The sequence below is a fragment of the Alternaria alternata genome (assembly GCF_001642055.1).
Source record: "Alternaria alternata strain SRC1lrK2f unplaced genomic scaffold CC77scaffold_27, whole genome shotgun sequence".
Lineage (NCBI taxonomy): Eukaryota > Fungi > Ascomycota > Dothideomycetes > Pleosporales > Pleosporaceae > Alternaria > Alternaria alternata.
This window is the reverse complement of record NW_017306216.1, coordinates 220,692-246,975: the sequence shown is the minus strand read 5'-3', so window position 1 is coordinate 246,975 and position 26,284 is coordinate 220,692. Positions and strand designations below refer to the sequence as shown.

Below are 26,284 nucleotides of genomic sequence, written 5' to 3'. Positions count from 1 at the left end.
GATGATCTTCAACATCTGCCTAAACAAACCAATAGATAGAGGACGGACCATTTCTCCGAGATGACTAAAGTTCACCCGTAAGGGCGGAGATATCTTTGATCGGCCCTTTGGATAACCCGAAATGAACTCGCTAACGCCATTGACTTAGGTAAAGCGGAGGACGGCAATGGACCCTTGTTACGCGCGTAACACACGGTACCACGGCGACCCACATGAGCTACAGCGGAACAAAATCACAGCCATCTCATCACACCATCCTGTAACGCACATGTCAATAACCATGTTGATATCAACCAGGCCTCCTTGTACGTCTAACGTGTTCGTTAGTATCAAACAAAGATTGAACGCGCATCGACATCAGAAAGACCGGCTTCCTGTTCGCACGTATCTATAGCTCATCTGACACTTGATCGTTTGTAATCACGGATCAGAGTCACGATACGCAGGTTATCATCAATCTGACTCCATGTCTGAGCTAGATTGCGTGCTATTAAAGCTCACGTCCCTTACGCTCTCCTTCTCATATCGCATCATCTCTCACAAGAACTACTTCGAACTGCCATGTCTGTCCCAATCACTCCCACACTTGCCATGCCCCCAGTCAAGCCCCATGTTTCCTCGGACGTTACAGCTGAAGAACGCAGCTCAGCAATCGATTTCGTCAACCGAAACAACCTCATCATGGAGCAATTCCAAGTCGAAGAGATTCTTGCTCAAGCGGCCGAAGGCGTTGTCTTGAGACACTGGCACGGAACAGTCACTGGTGTCGATGAAATGCGAGCGTTCTTCAACACCACATATCCCTACATCATCCCGGGCGTCAGTCGCCATGCGACCAATCACATTGTCGAACGCGACGAAGAGACGGGTGGTGTGACTGTCCGTTATCATGAACAGTGCATACGATATGCCTGGCCGTCGGTTTTTGAGACACAGCTCAAAGGAAAAGAAGGATCTTTTATCGAATCAGACGGGGACTTGCCCCAGATCTGGATCTATAACATGCATTATGATCGGCTGGTGATGACGGAGACGGGATGGAAACTAAGGGAGAGAGTACTTGGTCCAGCTGTTGTAAACCCTCGGATGGATCCTAAGAACGCGCCAAAGCCGTAGCCACAATCGATAGACCCGTTATCCCAAATGATTAGACTCTGTTGCTTCTAGGCACTAGATATCTATCCCATAACCCATGGCTCTGACATACATGCGTGATTCCAGATTGGTCTGGACAATTCTGTCAGCCAATCACCTTTGCGGGAGCTTGGCTAGCATGCTATCGGCGTTGTGGATGGCCCCGGCATGAGCCGCACTAGACCAGGTGATATGGTTACGGACGTAACGATATCAACGTTGATGCCGTTCAATGTTGCAGCGGTTGAACTTTAATGGGCGAACATGCTGGAAATTCGCGCCGATCTGAACCGGAGGCAAGGACTTTGACGCGTGCGCATGTTCCAATACATCAACAAGTTAATCGTCCACCTTCAACCTTCCTCAGCTACAGCGACTCGCTACACTGTACAAAACTCCTCGTGACACGGCGAGCTGATTGCCGCTACCTTGCGCATTGGACATGCCTCCTCAGCCTCCGGGACCACTTCTTCCCAGGTTCAAGAGTTTAAGAAGCTGGATTGTTAGATCTAGCCATTCGGACTCTTTCTAATCTTTTCGCACAAGTACTTGTCTACTTACGTGGGCTTCAACTGCGACTTTGCACCAACCCTGACCCAACAACAGTAGGTCGCATAAGTATCTTCTTGCTTACCATTCATGGCCGCGGTACGGAGACAATATCGTAATAACATCTGCATGTAGCGTCAGTATAACAACCTTCACCGATGGCTGCCAAAATTGCGACCGTATCCTCGGAGAACCTCCAACCTTCAACTTCGGCACACTAGAGCGCCATATCCGGAACGATAGCAACATTACCGCAACTCAAGGCACGCAATGACCACAGCTTCGAAATTAGACAATATTTCTATTTATCGTCTACCTACTACCAAGAGAGGTGATTCTACGACTTTGACGCATTCGGCTCTTCGCTTTTAGCAGGAGTAGGCGCAAACTTCGACCGTTCCCTAATCGGTCCACCATACTTGTAAAACACAAACGGAATAGGCGCAAGCAGACAAGCCACGCCAGCAATGAGCGACCCGCCACCGCCCACACCAAGAGCATCAAACATGTACTGTGTAAACAGAGGCGCAGCAGCCCCTGCAGCCGAGCGCACAACCGTGTTGGCTGCCAACGCACTCGCAGCATACATGAGGTACGTGTCTGTGAGATAATTGAGATACGCGACGAAGATGAGCAGGATGGACGTGGAGAGGAAAACACCAGCGAGGGTAGGAACGATCCAGTGCACGCTATTGTACTCGCCAGACCAGGCGAACCAGAACATGGTAATGGGGAACATGACGCCGCCAAGCATAGCCACGGGGAGACGGTCTTCCGGAACGCCCTTGTGGCCCGATTGCGCCTTCTTCTTATCCCTGGCTGTGTTTGCAAAGATGATGGCACCGCCGATGACGGCACCGATGGCAGTCCCAAGGAGCGGCAACTCGCCAACGCCCGAGTTCCAGCCTCGTCGTTGTTGGAAGACGATGGGGTAGATGGTGAAGAGCATGTACAGCAGGGCGTATACGACCGCAAGGTAGACGGCGACGGCGAACGAAATCGGATCGACGAGGATTTTCCAAGGCCGAGTAAGAGAAACACGGAACATGCCTGCAAGGGTCCTGTCTGTAATCTCAACTGGCGCCTTGACATCCTCATACCCAGGTATCTTCAACGCTCTTATGCGCTTGGCTTTGTTGCGCAGCACAATCGTAGGCAATGTCTCAGGAATCGTAAACATCAGCAGCTCGGTGACGCCACCCAACCAGAGAAGCACGTAGAAGCACCATCGCCAGTCCTTCTTCAATTCCAAAAAGCCCGATATAACAGGTCCAAGTGCTGGACCGACAAAAGTCATCATGGAGAAGGCAGCCATCGCATTTCCGCGTTCGAGAGGTCCCCAGATATCTGCCAACACGCCTGGCGCATTGGAGAGAGGAGCACTTGCAAACGTACCCGTCAAGAAGCGGCCTACCAAAAGCCCACCAAAGTTCGGCGTGAAGGCGCAGAGGAAGTTGAAAGCCAGATACAGAGTAAATGTGACGTAGAAGATGTACCTGCGACCGAAGAATTCCGAAAGCGGAGCAAAAACTAGGGGACCGGCACAGTAGCCCAGAAGGAATAGAGTGATGACAAGACCGGCAGCCTCGGTGGAGACATGCAGGTCAGTCGAGAGAGACTCCAACGTGCCAGATGGACTGGAGGACGCGAACGTGGCGTTCACAACCAGGATGACCGAGACCACGGTAATGTACCATCTTCGTGCAGTCGACCAGTTCTTGGGGTTCTCGATGTCATTGGGGCCAAACTCAAGAAGGCCTTCGTCATTGAGGTGGATTTCTTCGGAGGCCTCGATGTCGCTCGTCTTGTATGGCTTCGCCGTCGGTCGCGACAAGAAACGTTCAAGCTTCTCCATTGTGGGGACGTTGCCGAGGATGGGGAAAGGGAGTACGAACAGGACCAAGCCGTTTCCGCGACTTGGTCTTGCGTCTCCATACAAGTATTGAAGCTACACCGCCGAACTAATGATGAAATGGCTTCGGCCGAGCTTGGTTTGTAAGAGCTTGTCGTCCCGAAAAGCAAATCGCGTGCGGAAAGCCGCGAGCGCGACACTAGCACGAACTCACAACGTCATCAAATGTTGGAAGGGGGGTATGACGTAAGGTCTGCGATTGAGCCGGCATGATGCAGAGCTGTAATTTATAAGATAGGTACAGCGATATCATGAGCAAATGTACACAAGTAACGATCGAACATAATGTTCGAAGTTCGCGGCGCCACGCGACAAGCAAGGTGCAGTGTGGAGGATCGGCGTGGTTAATCGATCCCGGGAATAACGGAGCACGACTTCGGCACCCCTTCGACGAGTTGCGGCGCCTCGAATCTTGACCATGCTTGTCCTTTGTCTCCACACACAACCGAGATGAATTGCATAGCTTCCATCATCCTTTTCGGCTTACACATCTTGGTCCAACTCCGTAGCCCGGCAGTATAATCGAGATGCTTGCTTAGCACCCCAATGGACCTACATCGCTTGAGCGATAGCCAACGATTATGCACGATGAAGCGAACTTCAGCGCTCTGCACCATTCAGGTACCTCACCGTTGGGAGACGATTCGAGGACAAATCCATTCCTTGGCTACTATGACTCATGCGCGTTGTGAGCCGCGAACAATGTCAGCATCTTCGCTGTAATACCCGTCGTCGTCGGCGCCCGCGCTTCCGGTCAACTCATACTCTCCAGCATCCTCCAACTTCTCGACGGGACTGTCATCAACGTCCTTGAACATGCGATAGAACACTATGCCAGCCATAGCGGCAATAGTTGCTAGGCCAAAGTACAGCCACTGCAAATGCGGATCTTTTGCCAGCGGAGCAATCAAGATACCCAATGCGCTTCCACCGGCGCTCATGAGCAAGAAGAGACTCATGATGAAGCTCTTCATGTTCTCCGGTGCCTTTGCATATGCTAGCTCTAATCCGGTGACGCTTGCGAGGATCTCACTCAGAGCGATCAAAACATACGCTGGGGCTTGCCAGGCGACGTGGACTTCGTTTGGTTGGAACCTTCCCTCGCTGATCTTTCCCGCGTTGCAATTCGATGGACTAAAGTAACAAGGTGGTGCTGCGTAGATCTTGGATTGGAGAGCTCCAGCATACAACATTGCAAGCGCAGCCATCAGAAAGCCGAGAGAGATGCGCGTAATCGGCATCAACGCAATGTGTAGCCTTGTGCGGACGAATGGGTAGATGAGGCGGTCCATGATCGGAATGAGCACGATAATGGTAACTGGGTCAATATTGGGAAGAATGTCGTTCGGTAGGCCATGCAACTCCATCTGACCAGCCTGTGAAACGAAATTGTTCAGCATTTGCGAGTACGAGAGCCAATAGATCGGGAAGAACAAGAAGACTTTACACGCCACTAACGCAGTCTTCAACTCGTCAATGAACTTATCATCCCACGTCACTTTCGATCTGCTTCGGTCGTGACCCTGAGCGGAGGCTTTCGCTTTGTTGAGGTCTCCACCGTTTCTTGCGGCGATGTACAAGGCGCGGAAGCAATTAGCAATCACACCGCCCTGTGGTGGTTTGATGATGTACTGCTTCCTTCCCCGGACCAGTATAACATACCCCACGCAGAACATGACCAGTGGTAAGAGATAGGCACTCCAAAAGCCCACGTGTAGCTCAAGCATCGTTGTTGCTATGGCGGATATGGAACCAACGTTGATGCACATGTAAAAGATCATGTATATCCTCTGCACCGTGATCTCTGGATCAACAATAACCCGCTTGCCGCTCGTCAAAGTTTTGACAAAGGGTTTGTTGGATCGTACTTGCTCCGCGATCAGTGGCGATACGTTGCTCTTGATGCCGCCGGTACCAAGACCGATGACCAGCATGGCGACAACGAGTCCGGGGTATGCAGCTCCACCTTTAATGGCCCACGGTAAGCTGGTAACGAAGAGAATGCCGATACCGACCATATACACTAGGCTGAACCACTTGATCGTAGCATACTTGCCAAGGTACTGGTCTGCAACAACAGCCCCGAACAAAGGTGTGAGGTAACACCAAAATTGGAAGAAGTTTGTCATCGCCGTCGCACCACTCTGTTTCAGACCGAGAGCGCCAGGTAGACCGTTGGGATCATCGTAGTCATTTGCGATGTAATTCTGGAATGGCCCAGAAAGTCCGTAGTAAGCGAAGCGCTCGCAGAGCTCGACAATCGCTACTAGAAAAGCGCCATGTGGGAGTGTGTCTGCGACACGCGGAAGAAAGAGCATGTCTTCTGCTGTTGGTATGGAGCCAATGTGAATGGGAGCTTCGAACGGTACATCTTCTGTGGGGGTAGGGTCGACACCTGCAGCCTCGGTCTGTGCGACAGTCGTGTATGCGCCCAATTCTTCATGGTCCTGTCGCCGAGATGAAAACATCGTAGATTAGATTATTTGTTTGAGATATCAGTGGTGATGGTTGCCGTCGCCTGCTGGCTTATCCTGCTCGCGCCCAGCTGGTACCAGCCTGATGCAGCAATCGAGACCTTTTGCTGCCAGCTTTTGCCCGCGCGTCGCTCACAACATGGTCAACATGTAGGGAGATTGTGTTCTTGCGGACATTGCTAGAGAGGCGGTAGGTTTGAAGTGATAGATGGCATTGGAGATAAAGCCACGCGTTCGGGAAGGTGAGACGGTGCTCGCGTCCGATCTAGGCCTGATTGGTCGCTGAATAGCCCCCACCTTGCACCGCCAGATTTCCCAACCGTCGTTGAAGGGCAGCAACACGCAAGACTTGGACGTGACTTGTGAGTTTGTACGAGCAGCGTGAATAGCCTTCAACTTGCGGCTCTCTATGCCGCATTCTGCTACAGTGGAATGGATTTGGAAAATATGCTTTGTCGACTGGACTGGACATTGAAAACATGTCAACTTATAACTTACGGCACCGGTACATAGGAGGCGATGATTTGCCTTGCAGTAGTATTCAAGATGCGTTCGTGGTGCAGAGAACAAGCGATTGCGTCCCATTACCAGGCTTGTGGCGCTAGATACACCACGTGAACACCCGTTCCCATCCACGCGACGCGTCCCAATGTCGCGTTATCCCACTTGTTCGACACCACGGCACAATGCACAACACCAATGAGCAGCGAGACTTCCACCATCCATACACACCATACGATATCCAAAATGAACTCATGGGTGCTGTCTATACATGCCTGGAAGAAGGCAAAGTCGGTATCTTCGAATCGCCGACAGGAACCGGCAAAACGCTGAGCCTCATCTGCGGCTCGCTGACGTGGCTGCGCGATCACAAAAGACGGACATTTGAGGAAGGATTTACAGTCGATGCGGCAAATAGCGAGGAGCCGTCGTGGATAATCGAACACGCCCAGAAGCAGCGGAAGCAGGAAGCGCTGAGGCGCAAGCAAGATTTGGATGACCGCATTGCGAAGATCAAGGCGAAGGAGAAGCGCGCCAAAGAGCGTTACGAGAGCGGCGAGCCGAAATACAAAAGGCAGAGGATCGCTGTGGCTGAGGATGAAAACGACGGCGATGCACAATTCGCGCTCGACGACTACGAAAGCGATGAAGAGTCGCACAAGCGGGCGAGGGCAGGCGGGTTTGATGAGTCTGGGCTGTCCGCGGAAACCCAAGCATTGATGGCATCACTCGGTTACAGCACGGATGCATCGAAAGACGACGACGGAGAAGCGCCTGACGAGACGAAGATCTTCTTCTGCTCTCGGACGCACTCACAGTTGACGCAGTTCTCCAGCGAGCTAGGTCGCGTCAAGATGCCGCCCGCCATCGCTCCAGACGAAGAGAGAAACGACAGCGAGGTAGACACACTTGTAGAAGACGTAAAGCACCTCACTCTCGGATCAAGGAAGAATCTCTGCATCAACAGCAAAGTCAATAAGCTCGGAAGTGCCACGGCGATCAACGAACGATGCCTCGAACTACAGCAAAACACCAAGACCGAGAGCCGCTGTCCACACATGCCGACTAAGGAGAGCGAGCCGTTGGTCAATGAGTTCCGGGACCATGCGCTTGCGAAGATTAGAGATATCGAGGACTTGGGCGTCCTAGGGAAGAAGCTGGGTGTGTGTCCCTATTATGCTTCGAGACCAGCGACCAAGTACTGCGAGGTGAGTCGACTATCCCGGTTCTACGATAGACTCGTGGACTGACAACAACAGATTGTAACACTACCGTATCCCCTCCTCCTCCAGCGCACTGCTCGCGAAGCCCTCGGTCTCTCCCTCAAAAATCACATCGTCATCATCGATGAAGCACACAACCTGATGGACGCCATCGCTGGCATCTACTCCGTATCCGTGACACTAGAACAGGTGCAACAAGCGCGCGCCCAACTGACAGCCTACCTCCACAAGTTCCGGAACAAGCTCAAGGGAAAGAATCGCGTCTATGTTGCTCAGACAGTCCGCATACTGGACTCCATCATTGCGTACTTGCAGTCAATCGATGGAAACGCGAAGGCGGTGGACGGCCTGGTAGACATGGCTGCGATCATGTCAGGGAAGGGTGTCGATCAAATCAATATCTACAAGCTCAATACATATCTCCAGGAAAGCAGGCTCGCACGCAAAGTCGACGGCTACACCGTCTTCGCTGAGCAAGCCGAGAACGCGAGCGTGCAGACGTCGACAACCAAGTCAATCAAGAGCGGACCCAGACACACTGTACCAGTCCTGATGCACGTACAATCCTTCCTCCTCTCTTTGATGAACCCATCCAGCGAAGGCCGCTTCTTCTTCTCCAAGGAAGAAGCCTCAGGAACAACACTCCGATACATGCTCCTCGACCCAACATACCATTTCAAAGACATTGTCGAAGAAGCGAGAGCAATCGTACTAGCTGGCGGCACCATGTCTCCCATGAGCGACTACGAGCAACACCTACTCTCCTACCTCGCTCCCTCCAAGATCACAACGCTATCCTGCGGGCACGTCATACCGCCGTCGAACCTCCTCGCCTTACCCATTATCCGCGGCACAAGCGGCGCAGACTTTGACTTTACCTTTGAGAACCGCAACAAAGAAGCCACGATGCTGGACCTGGGGAATGCCATTTTAACATTCGCACAGCATATTCCTGATGGTGTCGTCGTCTTCTTCCCCAGCTACGGTTTCCTCGACGCGTGCGTCGCAGCGTGGAAGCGCATCAAGTCGTCATCGCCGTCTTCAACATCACGGACTTTTTGGGACGCATTCACCGCAACAAAACCCACTTTCCTCGAGCAACGCAGCAACAGCCAACAGCAACCTTCTTCCACCCAGCAACAGCCACCACACTCCACCAAAGAAGCAGCCGTAGCCTCCGTCCTCACAGCATACAGCACCGCCATTGCCTCTTCTCCGAACCACCGCGGCGCCCTCCTCTTCGCCGTCATCGGCGGCACACTATCCGAAGGCATAAATTTCAGCGACGCACTCGGCCGGGGCGTCGTCGTCGTCGGCCTTCCCTTTCCCAATCCCCATTCTGCAGAGTGGAAGAGCAAGATGCAGTACATCTCTCAGAAACAGGTCAAAAGTGGTGGGTCGGATGGCAAGGCGGCTGCGCGCGAGTTTTACGAGAATGCTTGTATGAGGGCGGTGAATCAGTGTGTGGGGAGGGCGATTAGACACAAAGGGGATTATGCGAGTATATTGATGTTGGATAGGCGGTATGGGAGTAAGCGGATTCAGGATAAGCTGCCCAAGTGGATAAGGGGAAGTTTGACTGGGGGGTTGAGCGTGGGAGATGTTGGGGCGAGGTTGGATGGCTTCTTTGCGAGTAAGAAGTAGAGAGAGAGAGAGAGTAACACTTATCAGAAGAAGAGAACCTTTTGCGAGCTACTGAAGCTCATCCGGATTATATTCAATTGTGGGTGTCAAGCACTCACGCACACCGGCTTGCATCATTCACGTGCCTCACGTGTCCTCGCTCACACTTCGACTCTGCTCCCTCGCTACAAAGGCATCGGGATCGACGGGACAGGCCTTCAGATCCACCTTGTGCGTATCTGCCCACGCCCGCACCCTGGCCTTGTTGATGACAGCATCAGCACCGCCCTTCTTCTTCTGCTCCAGCACATCCATCGTCTGCAGCGTTGCGATGATGTCCTCGGGTACAATGTACGTCTTCTCCCGCAAATCCTGTACAGTGACAATCTTCTTCGACGGGCAAGTAAGGATCGTGCGCGCAAGGGTCTGCGACCAGTAATGGATGTACGCAATGCGACCGAGGTCCGACAGCGCTGCGGCAAGGAATATTAGCATAATATCTTCAACGCGGCACGGAGAAGATGGGCATACGTTTCTCAGGTCCGCCCAACCTGTCCTCTCGCCTACTCATCTCATAGCTCGCTCCCATCAATATCTGCCCGAGCCCCTGCTTCTGCCAGGGCGGAAACACGAGTATGCACGCCAGATTATTGTTATCCCAGCTCATCTTCTCCTTGCTGAAGAAGCCAACGACCTGCCCTTGCCCTTGCGCACCAACTCGACTCGCCTCTGCATCGTCGCCGAAACCGGTATTCGGAATCTCCGGTGTGGGATTATGTGCGACGAGGAGGTAGTATAGAAAAGTTGTGACATCGTAGAAGACGGATTTGGTATCGAGGAAAAGCTTGGCGAAGAGCGACAGGTTCTGCGCGTAGAGCTTGTGCTTTTCGCCGTCAATCTCGTAGAGGGAGTAGTTGTCTTTTGTGTAGACGTTGACGCCGGGCGGGGGTGTGTTGCGGAGGGGACATGCTTTCTATTATTGCTCGGCACGTTAGCTTGTCTGCCATGCTCAGCGCAGAGGGAACATGGAAAGCTTACCAGGTGCCCGATGAAGCCCAACAGCTCCTTGCTATACTTGAAGCACCATTGGCATACATACAGCCGCTCGACGCGTCGCCCGACGAGCTCTTCCGGGTAGAAGGACGGGTACCAGGGCTGGATGAGCAGCGAGCCGAAGACGACTTCGAGCACGTTGGGCCCTGAGAGAGGCTTCTGCGAGGGCTTCAGGGCGGGCGCCGAGGGCGTCGAAGTCATGGAGGCTACATCGGGGGCCATTGGGTTTGGTGACGACGACGCGCGCAGAGGGGCGCAGAGCTTGTGGGGTTGCGAGCGGAGAGCCTGGACGGAGCTTCTCCCATGGGGATTAGCGCGACGCGAGGGCACGTACTTGGACCGAGGTCTGGGACGAGTGGGTTTGGATACCTGGGTAGCCTCGAAAACCAAGAGTACATGCCCTCCGCAACGCGATAATCGTAGTCGGTCCACGGCTACATTCTCCGGCACACATGTCCAGTCTTGGAATCAGTCAACACAAGAAGGAGAGTATGCCTGTAGGATTGCGAGAGGCCCGCTTTGTAGTGCAACGGTCATTGGTTCGAGATTAGTGAACACCTTCTCGGACGGTCGAATATGCTCCCCGTTCATCAGAGCTTGCGAGCATATAATACTAATCTACACTCTGCCTCTCAACTGATGCCTGAACTCACCGGGTCCGCGGGATGCGCCAAGGTTTCAATACGTCGATCTTGTCAGCAACCGTAGACACGACGACCAACAAAGAGTTAGGATTTGATCGTTTTGCAGGTATTGCCCAGAGGAGACCGGATAAAATGACATGTCCAGGATCGTTACAGAGTAATTTGGCGGGTGGAGGCTGACCATAAATACAATGCGCATTCTCTCCTAGGGGTTTCTTTTTTCACTCTCATCGCGCAACCCAAACGACGAGACAACTTCCTACCCGGCAGCATGAGTACCACGATAACCCCCGATTACCTCGTCATTGGCGCTGGAGCCATGGGCATGGCCTTTGTCGATACCCTGATCACAGACACCAAAGCCACAGTAGCGATAGTTGACCGCTACGCTCGACCGGGAGGCCACTGGACGATTGCGTACCCTCACGTTACCCTCCACCAGCCATCAGCCTTCTACGGCGTCAACTCTCAGGAATTCCCCGGCGAGAAGAACATTGACAAGATTGGCGGGAACAAGGGCATGTCCGAGCTGGCAACGGGAGACGGAGTCTGTTCCTATTTCAGCAGAGTCATGCAGCAGACGTTTCTTCCAACTGGACGGGTCGAGTATTACCCTTTGCATGAGTACGTATTATCCCTGTTCGAGATGCATGTAAGACTGATGCTGACTTGGTACACTGATCTTTAGGTACGTGAGCGAGGGCAAATTCCAATCTATCATCACGAACAAGGCCGTCCAGGTCGGCCCAGAGACGCGTATTGTGGATGCCACATTCATGAAGGTCGAGGTGCCAGCGATGAGGCCACCACCTTATGAGGTAGCAGAAGACGTGCATCTGATTGCACCAAACGGATTGGTGTCTCTTTCCCGACCTTACGGCAGCTATACCGTAGTCGGGGCCGGAAAGACTGGCATCGACGCCTGTCTCTGGCTACTTTCAAAAGGAATTGATGCCAAAGACATCTCCTGGATCATGCCCCGTGACTCCTGGTGCATGAACCGCAGTACCCTCCAGCCCTCATGGTCCCCCGCAAATGATTCCCAGATGTTCGAGGCAGAAGGCGAAGCCATCGTGAATGCCTCCTCGCTAGAAGACTTGTTCTACCGGCTCGAGGCCAGCGGGAAGATGATGCGGATTGACAAGAACGTCTGGCCCACCATGTACAAGTGCGCAACCCTGTCCGTCCCCGAACTCGAGCAGATTCAAAAAATCGGAAACATTGTACGTCAAGGCCGCGTCGTCCGCCTTACCGCAAACGAGGTTACGCTCGAAGGAGGCAAGTACATACCCGTGCCGGATACACTCTACATCGACTGCAGTGCCGACGGGCTCGCACGACTCAAGCCCGTGCCCGTCTTCAACGGCAGACACATCACACTGCAAGCCGTCCGCTTCTGCCAACAAGTCTTCAGCGCCGCCTTCATCGGCCACGTCGAAGCCACCTACAATAACGACGAGGTCAAGAACACACTCTGCACCGTCGTGCCCCACCCAGACGAAACGCAAGACTACCTTGGCATGAACCTCGAGACGTATCTCAATGCGGCGAAGTGGTATGCAGAACCCAAAACGCGCGCTTGGCTCGGGCACGCCCGTTTGGACCTGGTGAATGCACAAAAGTCGCCAGATCCGGATGAGGCTGCGGAGGCTGCGAAGAAGAGACCGGCGTATATACAGGCTGTTTGTCAAAACCTCAGACGGCTTCTTGATGTTGAAGCGACGAGGACGAATAGCAAGATTTAGGGACGAGGATGATTGTATGTAGTTGGTAGCCTGTCAAAAGGCAGATCGTCGATGAACCTGACGTCGACGGTGAACAGCAAACCAAAAAAAAAAAAGATTGGCCTAGGGTGCGACTGGTATATAAGAATTACCAGTCGTCAACAATAAGGAATGCCTTGATCGTGACACATCTCTGTTCCTGTTTTAGTATCGCTCTGTTCTTCCTGTTCTCTACTACCTTTCTTCTCTCCAGGCAATATGGTTCGCCGGGGGCGACTCTGCAGTCTTCCGATACACAACATGTCATTCACTCCTCCAAGAGTAGCTGTCCTCCCTCTACTTCGCCGTATGGTGTACCGTCCGGTCTGACTCGACCACCTTTGTGATACTGCAAGTATCCTTCAGCCACCCAATAGTAGTGGTCTTGACGATGGTCGTCCCATTCCCATAGTACCTGCTGTTCAGACTCTGCTTGGGTCGTTGAAAGCTCTGGCGTGGTCAGACCGTATACTTTCATGTCCTCCTCGAGTCTCGCAAGAGCACTGTCCAAAGCATTAGTCCCTTCTGAAGCAATGCCTTCTAGCAAAGATGTGATCCTCGTTTTGATTTTTATGGTGACATCCGTATTCTGCATCCCGAGGCAGACCGTTCAATAATGTTTTGCCTTGGCGAAGCCGTCTGCGATTTTGCTGCATCGGGCATCATGCGAGTTGAGCTGTTCCCAGATGAGCACGCTTCGAAAATACAACCAAGATTGTATCAAGGCAAGATTCTTACTTTTTCTGTCAAGCGGGGATAGCTGTGGCTGCAATCGCCACATCTCATCGCTTTGATGCATAGTCTTACAAGTGTCAGTGCCTCCGTGATACCGACACGTGCGTTCCAACGAGAGTCCACGCCGCATGCCATTACAACAAGGTCCTCCGCGAAGACTGGAGGTGAGAAGTGAAAAAGAGAAGTGTGATTTCGGAGTGTCACTCTCAAGCGGCAAGGCTACTGTTACATCCACATCTGACTGACAAGGCTGAAGTTGATGGAGGGACGAAAACGTCATATGAGGTCATCAGGCGTGGTAAAGCCATGTCACAGGGCGCTGCAAAGCCACATGTCCTGATCGGGCATATTTGTAGCCTGGTCCTCCGTTTCCTCGATAAGAGTTGCGTATGTCTATGATCTAGGGGTCATGTCGCACGAAGGCAAGATGGAGCAGGCGTTTTCCAACAAGCATCACCACGATGCGTAAACTAGAAGAATGCGTACTCGAAAGGTATTTACACTGAATACACGATGTTTCGGTGATCAACTTCTAGTCATGTAGTGACCATCGGTTGTGTCGAGGCTGAAGTTGTAGATGTACGGAAACGTCACGTCAATCATTGCACTAACACCGAGTGGGAGATGACCGTCCGTCGCAATACACCAGTGACATCGCATGATATGTATCGTCGTGGACATAGTTGCAGCTACTATCTACTGAGTAATCATGAGCCTCCGTTCGCTTGATGGAGCAGCAGCCTTGTTAGTGGGGCCGTTACGTAATCAGCCAGCGCGACTCACGAGCCTCGCCACCACGGACTCGAGTTTGTCGTGCCTGTTCATCACATCTGCTAGGGCCATCTCTCGGACGCGTCGTGTGGTCGACTAGCCCGTGCACGTCTCAGTCAGAAGCGCCGGGTAATTTGCATTAGCGAGCGCCGATCCGGAGATTGTCAAAGGTTTAGTTCAAGTGAGGCCTCTTGGCACCAGTTTGTTTTCACGGAGTGGCTTCCGACATACTCTGCAATAGATTTTACATCACCACTGAACGCACAAACGCACTTCTCATTTGCGGCGAGATTGTTCCATCTTAATGGTATCTGTATGCTCCACTCATCGTTCCAGTATTACCATTCGCTGTACCAGGCTTTCACTCTAGGCTTCGGACTTTATGGCAGTCAATTTCAGGACGCGTTGACATAATCCTGCCAAAGTGCTGACCAGAACCCAAGCGTATAATACACATTCTACACTTTGGTAGCAAAGTTGAACGCAAGTCTGCAGCATGGATCGCCGAAGAAAAACGAGCTTCAGCTTTGTGAACTTGACGCACCCCGACGATCTCAAGGATGAAAACACGCGGCTACACATTCGATCTCTGGCCATGACTGAAGTGGGTAAATCACGAAGGAAACCCCGGACGAAACGAGAGCGCAACGAGATCATCCTAGAGTTTCGTAAACCGGATGAGATGAGGCTTGGAATCGAGCGATTAGGTGGACAGGTCGATCCGTTCAGCCCTTATCCTTTCGATCTGGACGAATCTGCTCGCATGCTAGTCGCAAATAGTCAGTGATACTTTCTGGATGATCGACCTTGTTTCTGATTTGAAATAGTCTTTAGTCCGAATACCAACCATGCGAGTCAGTTGCTGGGCTCCTGGTATCCTGTTGGCCTCAGCAGCGCGGCATCGTTCCACCATGTTCTTGCAAATTCCCACAACTTTCTATCCCAGAAGCGCAACGGTCGTTTCCCGTCGCAGGATGATCATGTAGCTCTCACTCACCGTCAAAAAGCATTTCGTTGTACGATTGAGATGATGAAGGATTCATCGAAACATGAAAGCGATGAAATGATCGGAGCAGTTGTTTCCATGATGAGTCATCTTGTATGAACTCAATAGACTGTTCAAGCGATGATAGATTACTAACCCCCTTTAGGCTTTATTAGGCAGCTTCGAAGACGGGAACTGGGATAATCATCGAAATGCATTTGCTAAGATCATCGCACTTAGAGGCGGTTATGACACAGTTGTCAATGAAAGCCTTAGGATCACTATAACATGGTATTCCTTGACTCACTCTGGCGTTCTTTCCTGTATCTAAATCAACTGACTATAGAACAGGGTCGATCTCATAGGATGCTTCGCTCAGGATGTTCCCCCTATTGTTCCTATGCCAAGCAGATGGGAATATGACTCAAAGTCTCCTCAGCATTCGCCACGGCCATCTAGCGCCATCTCCCTATTATGGAAACAACAAATGATAGGGAATGTAGACTGGATCTCTGTCTTCGACGACATTGTTCAGTTCATTTCACTGGACCGAACGTTTGCCGTAGAACAGAAGCAGCTAGCTTGCACAAGCGGGAGTTGGATGGAGCCAACTGTGTACAGACTGCTAGCGATACGACCATTACGGAATGGCAGCCAAAGCGAACATGAGATGGAAGAGATATGTCGACTAGGCACTCTCCTATTCCTTGCCCCGTTTTGGAGGGCCCTCGGGCAGAATCCGGTTCGGACAGCAGCCATATCGCGCAATCTTTTCTTCCTTCTAGGGAGAAACCATGTTGAATGGGGTCAGCTGAATCCCTTGCTTATCTGGATATTGTACTTCGCCGCTATTGAGACGGAAAATCATGTAGAGCGAAGCCACTTTGTCTCGATGCTATCAGCTGTACTAAAAAGTATGAACCTTGAAGAGTGGGATGAGATAATGCGGATCGTGCAAGGAGTGCTATGGGCAGAGAACATCTTCGCGGGAAGCGACCGCCTAATCTGCGATCAAGTTATGCGGGCTATGAATTACAATTCTGTAGCACATGGTTTGTTAGAAGCTGCGCCTGCCCCCATTTAATGGTACTAGTACGGCACCGCACAGCAGCGTTACTGTACTCCTCTAATCATATCAGGCAATAACCATGCCCTTAATCGTCGTCTCAAATCCTTCCGGTTCCCTACCAAGCAAACGGCGCAGATGATCAGTAACCACAGCTCCTTCTCCACACCTCAAAGCGTCGTACGCAGTCGCCCAATGCTTTTTCATATCTCCAGCCAAGTATTTTGAAGCCCCGTTGACAGAATCCTGAGACGCCCATTCATCGATGGAGCATTGCTGGATCTTGACGTCTTTTCCGAGGACGCGGCTGATCGATTCAACACTCTGCCCTATCGAGAGTTCCTGCGGCCCAGACAAGAGGAGTGTATTGTTGATATGCGAGAAATTTGTGGGATTCTTCATATATTCAGCGAGCAAGTGTGCAGTACCTTCGCCAAGCTCCTCGCGCTTAACCCATGATACCCCAGGGCCTTCTCCGTTGTGCGGGATCTTCAACTCTTTAGGAGGGTTCTTCAAATCGAGGAAAGCCAGGTACAAGCCGTACGATTCAGTGTATAAGCCCTGACGCACTACGGTGTATGTGAAAGACGGACGCTCGGCAGCAAGCTGAGCGAGATACCTCTCAGTATCGAGGTGGGCTTGCATGACGAAGGCAAGAGAGTCGGGAGTGTTGCCGGCGAAACCAAGGGAGGAGTAAAAGATGTGTTTGACGCCAGAACGAATGGCTGCATCAATGGCGTACTTCTGAACCTATGAGACAAACTCAGCAAAGCACTTTTTCTTGCTTCACAACTGTCGTCACCTACCTTGGTGCGGTACTCATGCTCGATACTCGCGTAAGAGATGAGGTTGAGGTAACGCGCCCCATCGAAAGCATGGTCAAGAGTTTCTAGCTTGTCGTAGTCACCGTATCTGCTGATTGCTCCTGCATTCGTATACGTTTCGGGAATCTTGCCTGGGCTTCTTGCCACGAGGATAACATTCTTTGGGTCCACGATATCCAGAAGGTGCCGGTATGTGCTGCCGCCAATGCCGCCCGAGGCAGGAAAGATGGCGATTGAGTCGCTGTGCATAGTGCTAATCGGCGAGTGTAGTCGTGTGAGGGGGAGATGTTGGGTGTAGGGTGTAAATAGAGCAAGTCAAGTCGTACAGTCTTATACACAACTCGGCGTTCTAATTTTCCATCTTTCACAACTTGTTAGATGCTGACTGTCTTGACAGCATAACAGTGGATCTATATCGTCTAGACTCTAGATATCGCCTAGAAGTTTCTGAGCAGAGCCGAACGAGATTGCTAATCATTTCTGTCATGAGGAACGGTCTTTTGCTGGAAAGCACATGTTCTATTTGAGGCTACAGGCCGAGATTCTAGCGAGATCCAAGCAGCACTACAGAGATCTCAGATTTTCAACACATCGGGCACAATCTACATGGTATTAGTGTTATTTGTGGAGCGCGACATGCGTCAGGAAGTTTGCTAACTCTGAGCATGCTTCGGGAAAAGGTTCTGGCAGGCTGACTAAGCATTCCCACCTAAGTGTTGAGACCACGGTGGATTGAGCCCTAATCTCATGGTACGCCAAGACTTACTATGGAGCTACATGTCCGTGCACACCATTCTAGGCTTCGATCTCATCCTAGTTAGGAAAGAGAAACAGGGTTCGCTTGCATAAGCGAACAACGGTTCAGACTAGATGGATAATACGCCTGCGGGCAAGAAGACTCAGGAATCTTCGCATTGACAGCTAGCTAGCTGGCTCTGGTGACGTAGTCGTCTTAGCCCAATGATCTCTCAGAATCAGCCCCTTCGGACCTACCGCATACGCCAGCAGTACCGGTTTTACCATGAATTAACAGTTTTTTGGCGCCTGGCTCTGACATTGTGATTTGTAATTGCATGATCATTATAGGCGAACATGGTCGCACATCTAGCGTCGCTATCCTTTCTTTCTATAGGTACTTCTTATAAGAGCGAATTTCTAATGCAATTCGGGCTCACAGACGACGCGTCAGTAGGAGATTCGTTCTATTATACCGCAACCTCACCTAACCAGAAGATGGGTTCATGTCGAGTTGGAAGGAAAACTCCACTTGAAATTCGCACGCGCAAAGTATCCGGCTTGAAGGACTTGCAAGCTAGAGAGAATTTTTGACAAGGCAAAGAACTAGTATGCCTTGCTTTCGTCACGTTCTGTGGTATCCGGAGACCCTTTGCATGTACGCTCCTGTCCGTCCTATCCATTTGCTTTACCAAACTGCTCCTCGAACTGTAATGTTTCCTGATCATAGACCCGCAGGGAAGGCATTCAGCCATCTCAGAATGGAAAGAAGATGTTAATGCAGCCACCTGTAGAGGGACACACACGTCAAGAGTGTATGGATGATACTAGACGAGTGGCTAAGGCTGTCTTAGCAATGACAACTTGGTGGGGCTTCAACGAATGATCGCGATGGTGGTTTTTCCACGTATAGATGGAATGCTTCAACGATGGTGATTACTATAGTGCAGTAAGCGCGAGTGGCCCATCATCTGCGGGCCATTGCAACACAGAGTGATATCTTTTTGTTTGCAAGTTTCCAAACCACATGTATCTACATTGCCGAAAGCGGCAACATTATGCTGCGGTCTTATCTTGAACCAACAAGCGTGCGACCAGAGAAAACATTGCTTGGCACATTTGCTAGTAGAGAAGGGTTTCTGTGAAACGGCGACTACGATCTCGTCTGGGGTCGAACATGATTACGTGATGGCGCAAAGCCGCCTCATGTACAACGGAGGTGCGTAAGTACAGTTGCCAAGTTCGCGTGAGACCGTAGACGCTCATGGTATTGGCATTGGGTATCGAAAAGGCGGTCAGAAGCCAAAGTTCACCAACGAAGCGGGGATTTGCCTCCGAACAGGCATTCTACTTTTCAGGGTCCAGGATCCACAAATCCCTGCAGGCTGACTTGATCTACTTCTTCAGAAGACAGATTCGTCGTAGCAGATATGAGAGCGCACCCTAGTCTTATCCTCGCTTTTGAGATGTATCAATGCAAGGCCCAGACTCTTGCTTTGGAATCATTATTTAATGAAGTTCGTTACACAGGGCATGTGAGATCTAATCAGCAGCCATCTGTTTCCTACGATTAGCCCACTAGCTTGCCCCGTAGACACCCTTGTCTTTGCATAACAATAATCACCATCACTCTGTAGCTGCAAACCACCATAGACAGCAATTGTTATGGAATACTTGTTTTTCAATGCGCCACTGATACACAGTCCTGTCCGTCATTCCATGGAGACGACATCAAATGTCTACTTGCGGAATATAGATGAGCGATATACAGCACGAAACATAGTACGTTCGTTGATAAATGTCAACATCTCACAAAAACTACTTTTTCCCAAAAGCCTAACTGATGCCTAGTCTCACGATACACAAGAATCTTCGACATCTGTGCGCTTCTCCGCGCCTATTCATGTATCCAACCTCGACTTCGCGCATATCTCTCAGAACAGCCCCCCTAAAAGCGCGGTATCACACATACAACTAGCTGCAGGCAGTACAAATCTTGAGACTGGAGGTGATTCTGATGAGTCACGGGAAGGAAGTACAAAGGAAAGCTGCAGCGATGCTAAGGATATTCTTGCATCTGCGCATAGCAAGCGGAAAGCGCAGAACCGGGCGGCGTGCGTATCATTCCTTCCTGTCCGTTCTCTGTTCTTAACAGACACTAATCTCAATGAAGCCAACGAGCCTTCCGCAAGCGCAAAGAACAGCATATACAGGATCTCGAAGCCAAGTTTTCGAAATTGAAAGATAGCCAACAACTGCTTCGATCGGAAAACGAACGGCTAGTGCTCGCACTGAAACGTGTCTGCATTGAAAATGAGGTCCTACGCGCCTCCTTCTTACGATCTCCCACCTCGCCACGACAGGTAGCCATTAGCTCGCCTGTATCAGCTACCTGTTCACCGGTCCAAGATAACAAGGGTGTAAGAGGCAAGACTCTAGCTCCGGAGATCGCTGGGAACGCAGAATCTCTCGAATTAGAAAAGATTGCGTCCATTTCAGAGACGAGAAGTGAGGAGACCTCCTCGAAAGAGACCTGGTATCAGATACAATCAGGCCACTCTATCGGCCAGGAGCTTGCCGACATCGCGAGTTTTCATGAACGACCTGCGGCAAACGAAGACTGTCAAGTTGCTCCCAAAGTCAACGTGGCTTCTGAGGAAGTGCAAAGACCGAAACAAAGTGTTGGTATTGAGCATGCAAGGCGGTCATATCTCAGCCCGAGAGGTTGGTCGTATCTTCCGTTTTGACACCCATTCCATCTCCCTTTAGGAGAGTTAGATTAGCGGATAGTTCGCAGTATGTTACCCAGGAGCAGATGAGTCTAAGTGAGCTGCTCTTTACTACACGAGAAGGTTGAAAGCTGATATCAGTCATTATCCTGTAATACGGAGTGTCAATCAAGCCTGATAGAGATACCTTGCACTCACAATCAACCAGAAGTCTAGAAAGTCTTCTTAGTGTCGGACAAACGATACAACAAGTGAAGGAGCTATGTCCAATGACCGTCTCAACCGCTCTTGGAGCCATGGTTGAGCGTATATCAGCAATGTTCTAGAGTCCACAAACAGAAAGTGAAACAAACACCTGACGAGGTCGCCGACCAGACGGAGCGCCTTCCGAATTTGTATTAGCTGATAGCTCAAGTAAGCTTACATGGTAAATCAAGATGATTCACAGGGTCCAGATAATCTACTCCAAGGCCGAAGTTCGTCACCGTTACACTACACGTGCATTGGCTCACTTTGCCAATTTCGAGTCCGACCGAACGCCCCGAGGTGCTCCCCGCTTGCGGCCCAAGCACAATGCAAGTATCTTTTCCAAATTCAGTCCCCATTAGTTGCGCTAGCTTGACAGCTATTTCTCCACAATGTGCTGACCTCGGCAATCAGGGATGGCATCGCCGCGTTGCGCCCGACTGGGAAAATAGCTTCGTTCCCGTAGCGAATATCGTGGGGGTGTCCAAGGGGGATGCGTAGGCGCTGACACAACCACCACCAGTAGACACACCTTACGAGTCGAATTGGAAGACCGGCACGATATTGGCGCATTGATTCCTGGTTGAGAATGATACTGCGCTGCATGAGGGTGTTGTGCCATGTATGGCTCGTCGCGCAGTGTGTCGACGGAAAGACCTCGTGGTCCAAGAGCCAAGACAACCAAACACGTTCCGATTTTGAAGATACCATCAGAATAGAGCGATGCGAAAACTCGCCAATCGTAGAAAAGCAGGCAAGATTGCTTTGGAGTCTATATCTCTGCTTATCACTAGCGATATGAGAAGGCATAGCGTTGCACACTTTGCGTGCCGCTGACCTCCACTATTACTCGAGTTGAACAAGCATCCCCCCCTCGCCGCAAGATCCGACGATACATACAGCGATAAGTCACAACTCTAATAGCTTCAACCTAAGGACCGACTGCACTTCGAAGACGCTTGCTATCCATACTACCGCCGACCGTATACATCTTTCCTGCTACTTTTAGAGCCCAAGCTTTCCCTCGGTGGTGAAGGTGTGAGCGGCTTCCGAGAAGACGGTGGTCGAGGCTGGCTCCGTAAACTGGTAGGTTGAGCAATCCCATAACCCTTGCTACCCTCACACCGAGCGCGAGTGTGGAGGCGACTACCGCAGCCACTGCATACATGAGGGTAGCGACAGTCGCTCAAACTCCAGCAGTTCCCCTCATTCCAAAAGTAACAAGGTCTCCTTCGTCTTCCAGTCTTCGTAACGGATTCGAAACGAACTCGTTTGTCACGGCGGGCGGGAGGTGGCGATTCAGAAGCGTTCCTGCGGCCAAGTATGGACGGTCGATTTATCGTGGACGGTACGTTATCATGGATCTTTTCTTGAGAAATGGTATCGTTGGTATCCGAACGGGAGCATCTGACTGTGCGCTGTGCAAAGATGCCTCGAACATCTTGAAGCCCTGATTCCTGTACGCTCGGAATTTGCTTGCGTTTTTGGTAATCGGCCAACGAGATGTGCTTACGCTTTAGATTATCGGCCAACGAGATGCGTTTGCGTTCACTGTCTCCGCTCTCTTCGAATTCGTATTTGTTTTGTTCTTCTTCCAGCACTTTCTCCTTGCCTTTGCCCTTGTACGCGCTTTTGTCATGATCCGCAGCTGCTGTCGCTTGGTCCTTCTCCTTGCCCTTGTGCTCAATCTCCAACTCGACTTCTGCCTCTTCTTCTATCTCGCCGTCCTCCTTCTCTCCACCTACTTCACGACCCTCCCTCTCTTCAGCGGCGTCGCCATCTCCATCCCCATTGCCAGGTGCTGCTAGGCCTTTCTTGCTTCGGTTGTTGCACGAAGATTCCGGCGGGACAACTATCTCTCCGGGGTGTACGATGTCACTTGACGAGGATGCGGCAGTTTGCGCTTCCCTCTTACGTCCCGTCGATACCGCCATACTTGCAGGCTGGGTTGGTCGAGCCCATTGCGCCTTGCCGCAGGCGGTGTAGAAATATGTTGAATCATTTTCATCTCTAGCACGGTACCAGCCCTGAGGAAGAACGGTGTATGATGCTGGCAAGAGCGAAAGTCGTGGTTCGCGGAAGAAGGATGATGATAGCGATGTTGGATAGGAAGGACCGAAGGCGATGATCTCTGCGCCACGCCCTGGGAGACTAGGCGCGTCTTTCAAGGGCGATGTGTTATCTTCACTATTATGTGAAGATGGCACTGGAGGGGCTGGACCTGAGGCTTGACCTGAGGGGTTGTTCCTACGCTCCTCCGCCCTTCGCGCCGCTCTTGCGTTGTCTCTTGCGTTGTCTCTTGCGTTGTTCTTGGTTGACGCCTTAGAGCCCGGTCGTGACGGCATGGTGGTCTTTGCGACACGTGTCAGAGGTCCCATTCGGTTATCTATCTCCGGTGGCGGGTGCAAAGAAATACGAGCTGTGAGATCGCCGGAACGTTTCAAAGTCATGGGTGCTACTTCCGGAGATGAGGAACGGTCGCGATCGTGGGGTGGTGGTGGGGGTAACGGAGAAGATTTGAGGACATCGAAAACTACAAGTGGAAAGAGCTGGTTAGTATTGGCAGGTGCGAATGAAAAAAACATTCACGCATCTCGGTGCTGCTCAGATGGTGAGATGTTATGAGCATCATGTCGACCCTCGCCAGTTGTGCACCAGTTATGGTTACGGTAATCACGTATTCCTGTGATAGCGGCGAAGTCTGGCAGGTCGGTCGAGGTTGGGCTGACTCACAACTCCTGTCTTGGAACATTGTTGATGTAAGAGGTCCCATGCCGGGGGTGCTGAGAGGGGCTCAGAAGTCACATTGACTGATGTTTATCATGGCAGCGGTGAACCTTCGGAGGCTGAAGAGAAGAGATGCGTACCTGATAGCCTACCTACTTTCCAACTTGTTTTCCGGGTGAGAGTCTGGATTGAAGCCGTATATCCATGGAGCGCATGTCTGTTTGCGTTGGTGCATTGACCTTCATGCGATGAGCCGACGTGGCTGCGGTGTCGTCCCGTTCGTCGACGCTGCATCGCAAAAGTGAGTCGGCGCGACTGTGGAAAGGCGGAATGCTCTCAAAAGGGGGCTCGATAAGATGTTCATCGCCTTTACAAGTGGACCGAGAAGGGAGTCAAAGATGTTGAGTGGTCAAGTTTAACCGCGACGCGCCACGTCGTTTTGTTGTGCTTACAATGCGAAGTGGGAATATCTTTGCACTACGAGCATGGTTCATGCGAGGGACACCCGGGTGGATGTCGTCGTAAACCTGCCTGATAGACCCCACGCTGGTTATCTCATAGATAGCGCAAGCTCAGTCGTGGTGTCTGTTTTGAGAGCATCAAAGATCGTGTGCTCCCAGACTCACAATAGCTGGATTCCGATATATCACGCACGGCAAAAGGACTGCTAGTCACCGTCATGCGCTCGAGCCGAAGGCACTGCATATGCGTGTGTTACGAGTGAAGACATGGGTGCTTGGAGAAGCGACCAGGCATCTTTGAAGTGACAACGATAACTGACGACCGGCAGTTGCTTTCAGAGGCTCAGCATGCGCCTTTGGATCTTAAATTGAGTGCCATATCATCAGAGAAGCTCAAGATATCAGGCTTGGTGCTCAATCCGATTTCCCTACTTGAACATGTGGTGATGTCGCGGACACTGGGGCGACTCGTCCACTCATTGGCCGCCTTCCACCTTCACCTTCCTCTCTCCTCCAACGCTAGCTGCGCTCGCTACCGCCGGTGAAGTAGCCGCGCCAAGCCACACCCAGTATGTATCCTTCGATTCTCGGCCGCAAATCGTTCTCTCTTCTACACTCTACCCACTCCTCAACGCAGAAAAATAGAACGCCCAACGCGACACCCAACAAACTCCCAGATCTAGCTCGCACAGAGCTGACCATGACCGCTATTCCCCACTCGCTTTTCTTTCACATTCCCTGGTCATTACACTCTCCTCGTCTCCACTTTCTTTGCGATGCACTATGCGCAGAGCCACTTCGACGGCACTGACACCACTCCGTCAACCAGGCTCGCGTATTCTTATCATTATTCGTTCTTATCAAAAGTTTCCCGCAAGTACTGCTGCCTTACGTGCGCGAAAGCCACTATTCCAGGTACATTAGACAATATGACTGACTAATGGGCTCGCCGGCAAAGAGTCTGATTCAACACGGGGGACAACTCGAGAGGCTGACCACCTCACTGCTGAGAATCTTCGACACACAGCCAATTGCCTTTCGGGAGGCTAGCTCGTGGCGCTGGGCAGCGGCCACAATGAGTGAAGTGTACCTGTTACCAGGGAGCCGCCCATGCTTTTCATTGATTTGTTGGACTTGTTCAATGATCGAGGAAGAGGAAATTGCCGAGGAGTACCATGGAAAGGAACGGTTAGGGATCATTGAGCTACAAGATGACTATCAGAGTTCAAAGGGATGTGAGGCGGAGTTGGAACCAGAAGTTACCAGCGGTGGTCTTCATTGTAGGACGGGAACGATATCAGGACTTTCTAAAGTCGATAAGAACGGCAACGTGGATTGATACATGCTGCATACTGACCATTTCGTTATCAGCTTTGCGTGGGCTTACAGGCATGAATACCAGTAAATTTACTGTGTCGCTGCGTGAGCTCAAGCTACTATAGTGGTCTAGAAACGCCGTAATGAAAACATTTGTGGACTGTGCACCTTTGGTGTTGCATATCATTCGGCAAGCCTTCCAAGATTGCGGCAACTCGGCAAGTTCATTGCGGCAGACAATGCGGCATGATCAGTGATCACTAAACATTGACAGGAGGCGATAACGGCTGTAAGAATCGGCATGGGATTGAAGGCTGACGACGGCCGCTCCCATTCGGAATATCGCGATAGCCCCATCAAGGGTATTCGATGGTCCAATAGCAAACTCTTCATCCGAGCTGCTACTGTAGCTACCCGCGTGCCAGATTTCGGTCGATCAGCGATACTGCGCCATTTTGGCTAGCGACTAAAGATCTCCCTGCAGGAGATCTTGCATCAGATTGCAATGCGGCATCTAGCCAAGAATGGAGTCCCGCATCTGCACCGACGAACGAGAACAGATGCTATTTCTCTCGAGAGAATGAGGTTGAGCGTCTGAATAACACGATCGTGCGACAGGGATGAGTTGATCCAGGTAGTGCGTACTCATAGATTGTGATGCTACACCTGTACTCGTCCGTGATGAGGTGCGTCGATGTGTGCGCTCTCCAAACAGGCCCAGTAACCGAAGAACGTCGAGAGAAGGTGACCCGACTTCCCAACGAAAGCAGGCATTTGCCGTCGGCATCTTTTGGATGAATGGCAAAGTGGTC

At 51.4% G+C, this 26,284-nt stretch overlaps 11 protein-coding genes across 11 annotated transcripts; 5 read left to right on the top strand and 6 right to left on the bottom strand.

Moving 5' to 3' along the window:
- Window positions 1-591: 591 nt before the first annotated feature.
- CC77DRAFT_1035174 (hypothetical protein) lies at window positions 592-1,116 on the top strand (the record flags this gene model as incomplete). Its single annotated transcript, XM_018526921.1, has 1 exon — window positions 592-1,116. One exon carries the CDS (start codon window positions 592-594, stop codon window positions 1,114-1,116), a length of 525 nt encoding a protein of 174 aa, XP_018380585.1.
- Window positions 1,117-1,963: 847 nt separating this feature from the next.
- Window positions 1,964-3,692, bottom strand: CC77DRAFT_482709 (MFS transporter). The gene has a single exon (XM_018531846.1). It carries the CDS (start codon window positions 3,536-3,538, stop codon window positions 2,021-2,023), a length of 1,518 nt encoding a protein of 505 aa, XP_018380584.1. The 5' UTR covers window positions 3,539-3,692; the 3' UTR covers window positions 1,964-2,020.
- Window positions 3,693-4,142: 450 nt separating this feature from the next.
- On the bottom strand, window positions 4,143-6,199 carry CC77DRAFT_482711 (peptide transporter-like protein PTR2). The gene has a single exon (XM_018531847.1). The coding sequence runs from the start codon at window positions 6,061-6,063 to the stop codon at window positions 4,273-4,275; it is 1,791 nt and encodes a 596-aa protein (XP_018380583.1). The 5' UTR covers window positions 6,064-6,199; the 3' UTR covers window positions 4,143-4,272.
- Window positions 6,200-6,747: 548 nt separating this feature from the next.
- Window positions 6,748-9,548, top strand: CC77DRAFT_1025225 (DNA repair helicase). The gene is made up of 2 exons (XM_018526030.1): window positions 6,748-7,778; window positions 7,830-9,548. The coding sequence occupies exons 1-2, from the start codon at window positions 6,756-6,758 to the stop codon at window positions 9,435-9,437; spliced, it is 2,631 nt and encodes an 876-aa protein (XP_018380582.1). The 5' UTR covers window positions 6,748-6,755; the 3' UTR covers window positions 9,438-9,548.
- A 15-nt stretch (window positions 9,549-9,563) lies between these two features.
- On the bottom strand, window positions 9,564-10,691 carry CC77DRAFT_947391 (hypothetical protein; the record flags this gene model as incomplete). Its single annotated transcript, XM_018535138.1, has 3 exons — window positions 9,564-9,889; window positions 9,948-10,385; window positions 10,442-10,691. The coding sequence occupies 3 exons, from the start codon at window positions 10,689-10,691 to the stop codon at window positions 9,564-9,566; spliced, it is 1,014 nt and encodes a 337-aa protein (XP_018380581.1).
- A 693-nt stretch (window positions 10,692-11,384) lies between these two features.
- Window positions 11,385-12,858, top strand: CC77DRAFT_1066391 (hypothetical protein; the record flags this gene model as incomplete). Its single annotated transcript, XM_018528896.1, has 2 exons — window positions 11,385-11,737; window positions 11,802-12,858. The coding sequence occupies 2 exons, from the start codon at window positions 11,385-11,387 to the stop codon at window positions 12,856-12,858; spliced, it is 1,410 nt and encodes a 469-aa protein (XP_018380580.1).
- A 143-nt stretch (window positions 12,859-13,001) lies between these two features.
- CC77DRAFT_482697 (hypothetical protein) lies at window positions 13,002-13,636 on the bottom strand. The gene is made up of 2 exons (XM_018531845.1): window positions 13,615-13,636; window positions 13,002-13,552 (listed from the first exon to the last, which is right to left on the bottom strand). The coding sequence occupies exon 2, from the start codon at window positions 13,469-13,471 to the stop codon at window positions 13,145-13,147; it is 327 nt and encodes a 108-aa protein (XP_018380579.1). The 5' UTR covers window positions 13,472-13,552; window positions 13,615-13,636; the 3' UTR covers window positions 13,002-13,144.
- An 807-nt stretch (window positions 13,637-14,443) lies between these two features.
- CC77DRAFT_1099423 (hypothetical protein) lies at window positions 14,444-16,567 on the top strand. The gene is made up of 4 exons (XM_018530004.1): window positions 14,444-15,161; window positions 15,210-15,481; window positions 15,534-15,658; window positions 15,719-16,567. Exons 1-4 carry the CDS (start codon window positions 14,879-14,881, stop codon window positions 16,449-16,451), a joined length of 1,413 nt encoding a protein of 470 aa, XP_018380578.1. The 5' UTR covers window positions 14,444-14,878; the 3' UTR covers window positions 16,452-16,567.
- Window positions 16,398-17,623, bottom strand: CC77DRAFT_1054366 (NAD(P)-binding protein). Its single transcript, XM_018527788.1, has 2 exons — window positions 17,240-17,623; window positions 16,398-17,183 (listed from the first exon to the last, which is right to left on the bottom strand). The coding sequence occupies exons 1-2, from the start codon at window positions 17,504-17,506 to the stop codon at window positions 16,503-16,505; spliced, it is 948 nt and encodes a 315-aa protein (XP_018380577.1). The 5' UTR covers window positions 17,507-17,623; the 3' UTR covers window positions 16,398-16,502.
- Window positions 17,624-19,711: 2,088 nt separating this feature from the next.
- Window positions 19,712-20,739, top strand: CC77DRAFT_1066387 (hypothetical protein; the record flags this gene model as incomplete). The annotated part of the gene is made up of 3 exons (XM_018528895.1): window positions 19,712-19,774; window positions 19,844-20,106; window positions 20,166-20,739. The coding sequence occupies 3 exons, from the start codon at window positions 19,712-19,714 to the stop codon at window positions 20,737-20,739; spliced, it is 900 nt and encodes a 299-aa protein (XP_018380576.1).
- A 1,199-nt stretch (window positions 20,740-21,938) lies between these two features.
- Window positions 21,939-24,181, bottom strand: CC77DRAFT_1013427 (hypothetical protein; the record flags this gene model as incomplete). Its single annotated transcript, XM_018523835.1, has 4 exons — window positions 21,939-23,500; window positions 23,701-23,750; window positions 23,851-23,982; window positions 24,147-24,181. 4 exons carry the CDS (start codon window positions 24,179-24,181, stop codon window positions 21,939-21,941), a joined length of 1,779 nt encoding a protein of 592 aa, XP_018380575.1.
- Window positions 24,182-26,284: the final 2,103 nt, after the last annotated feature.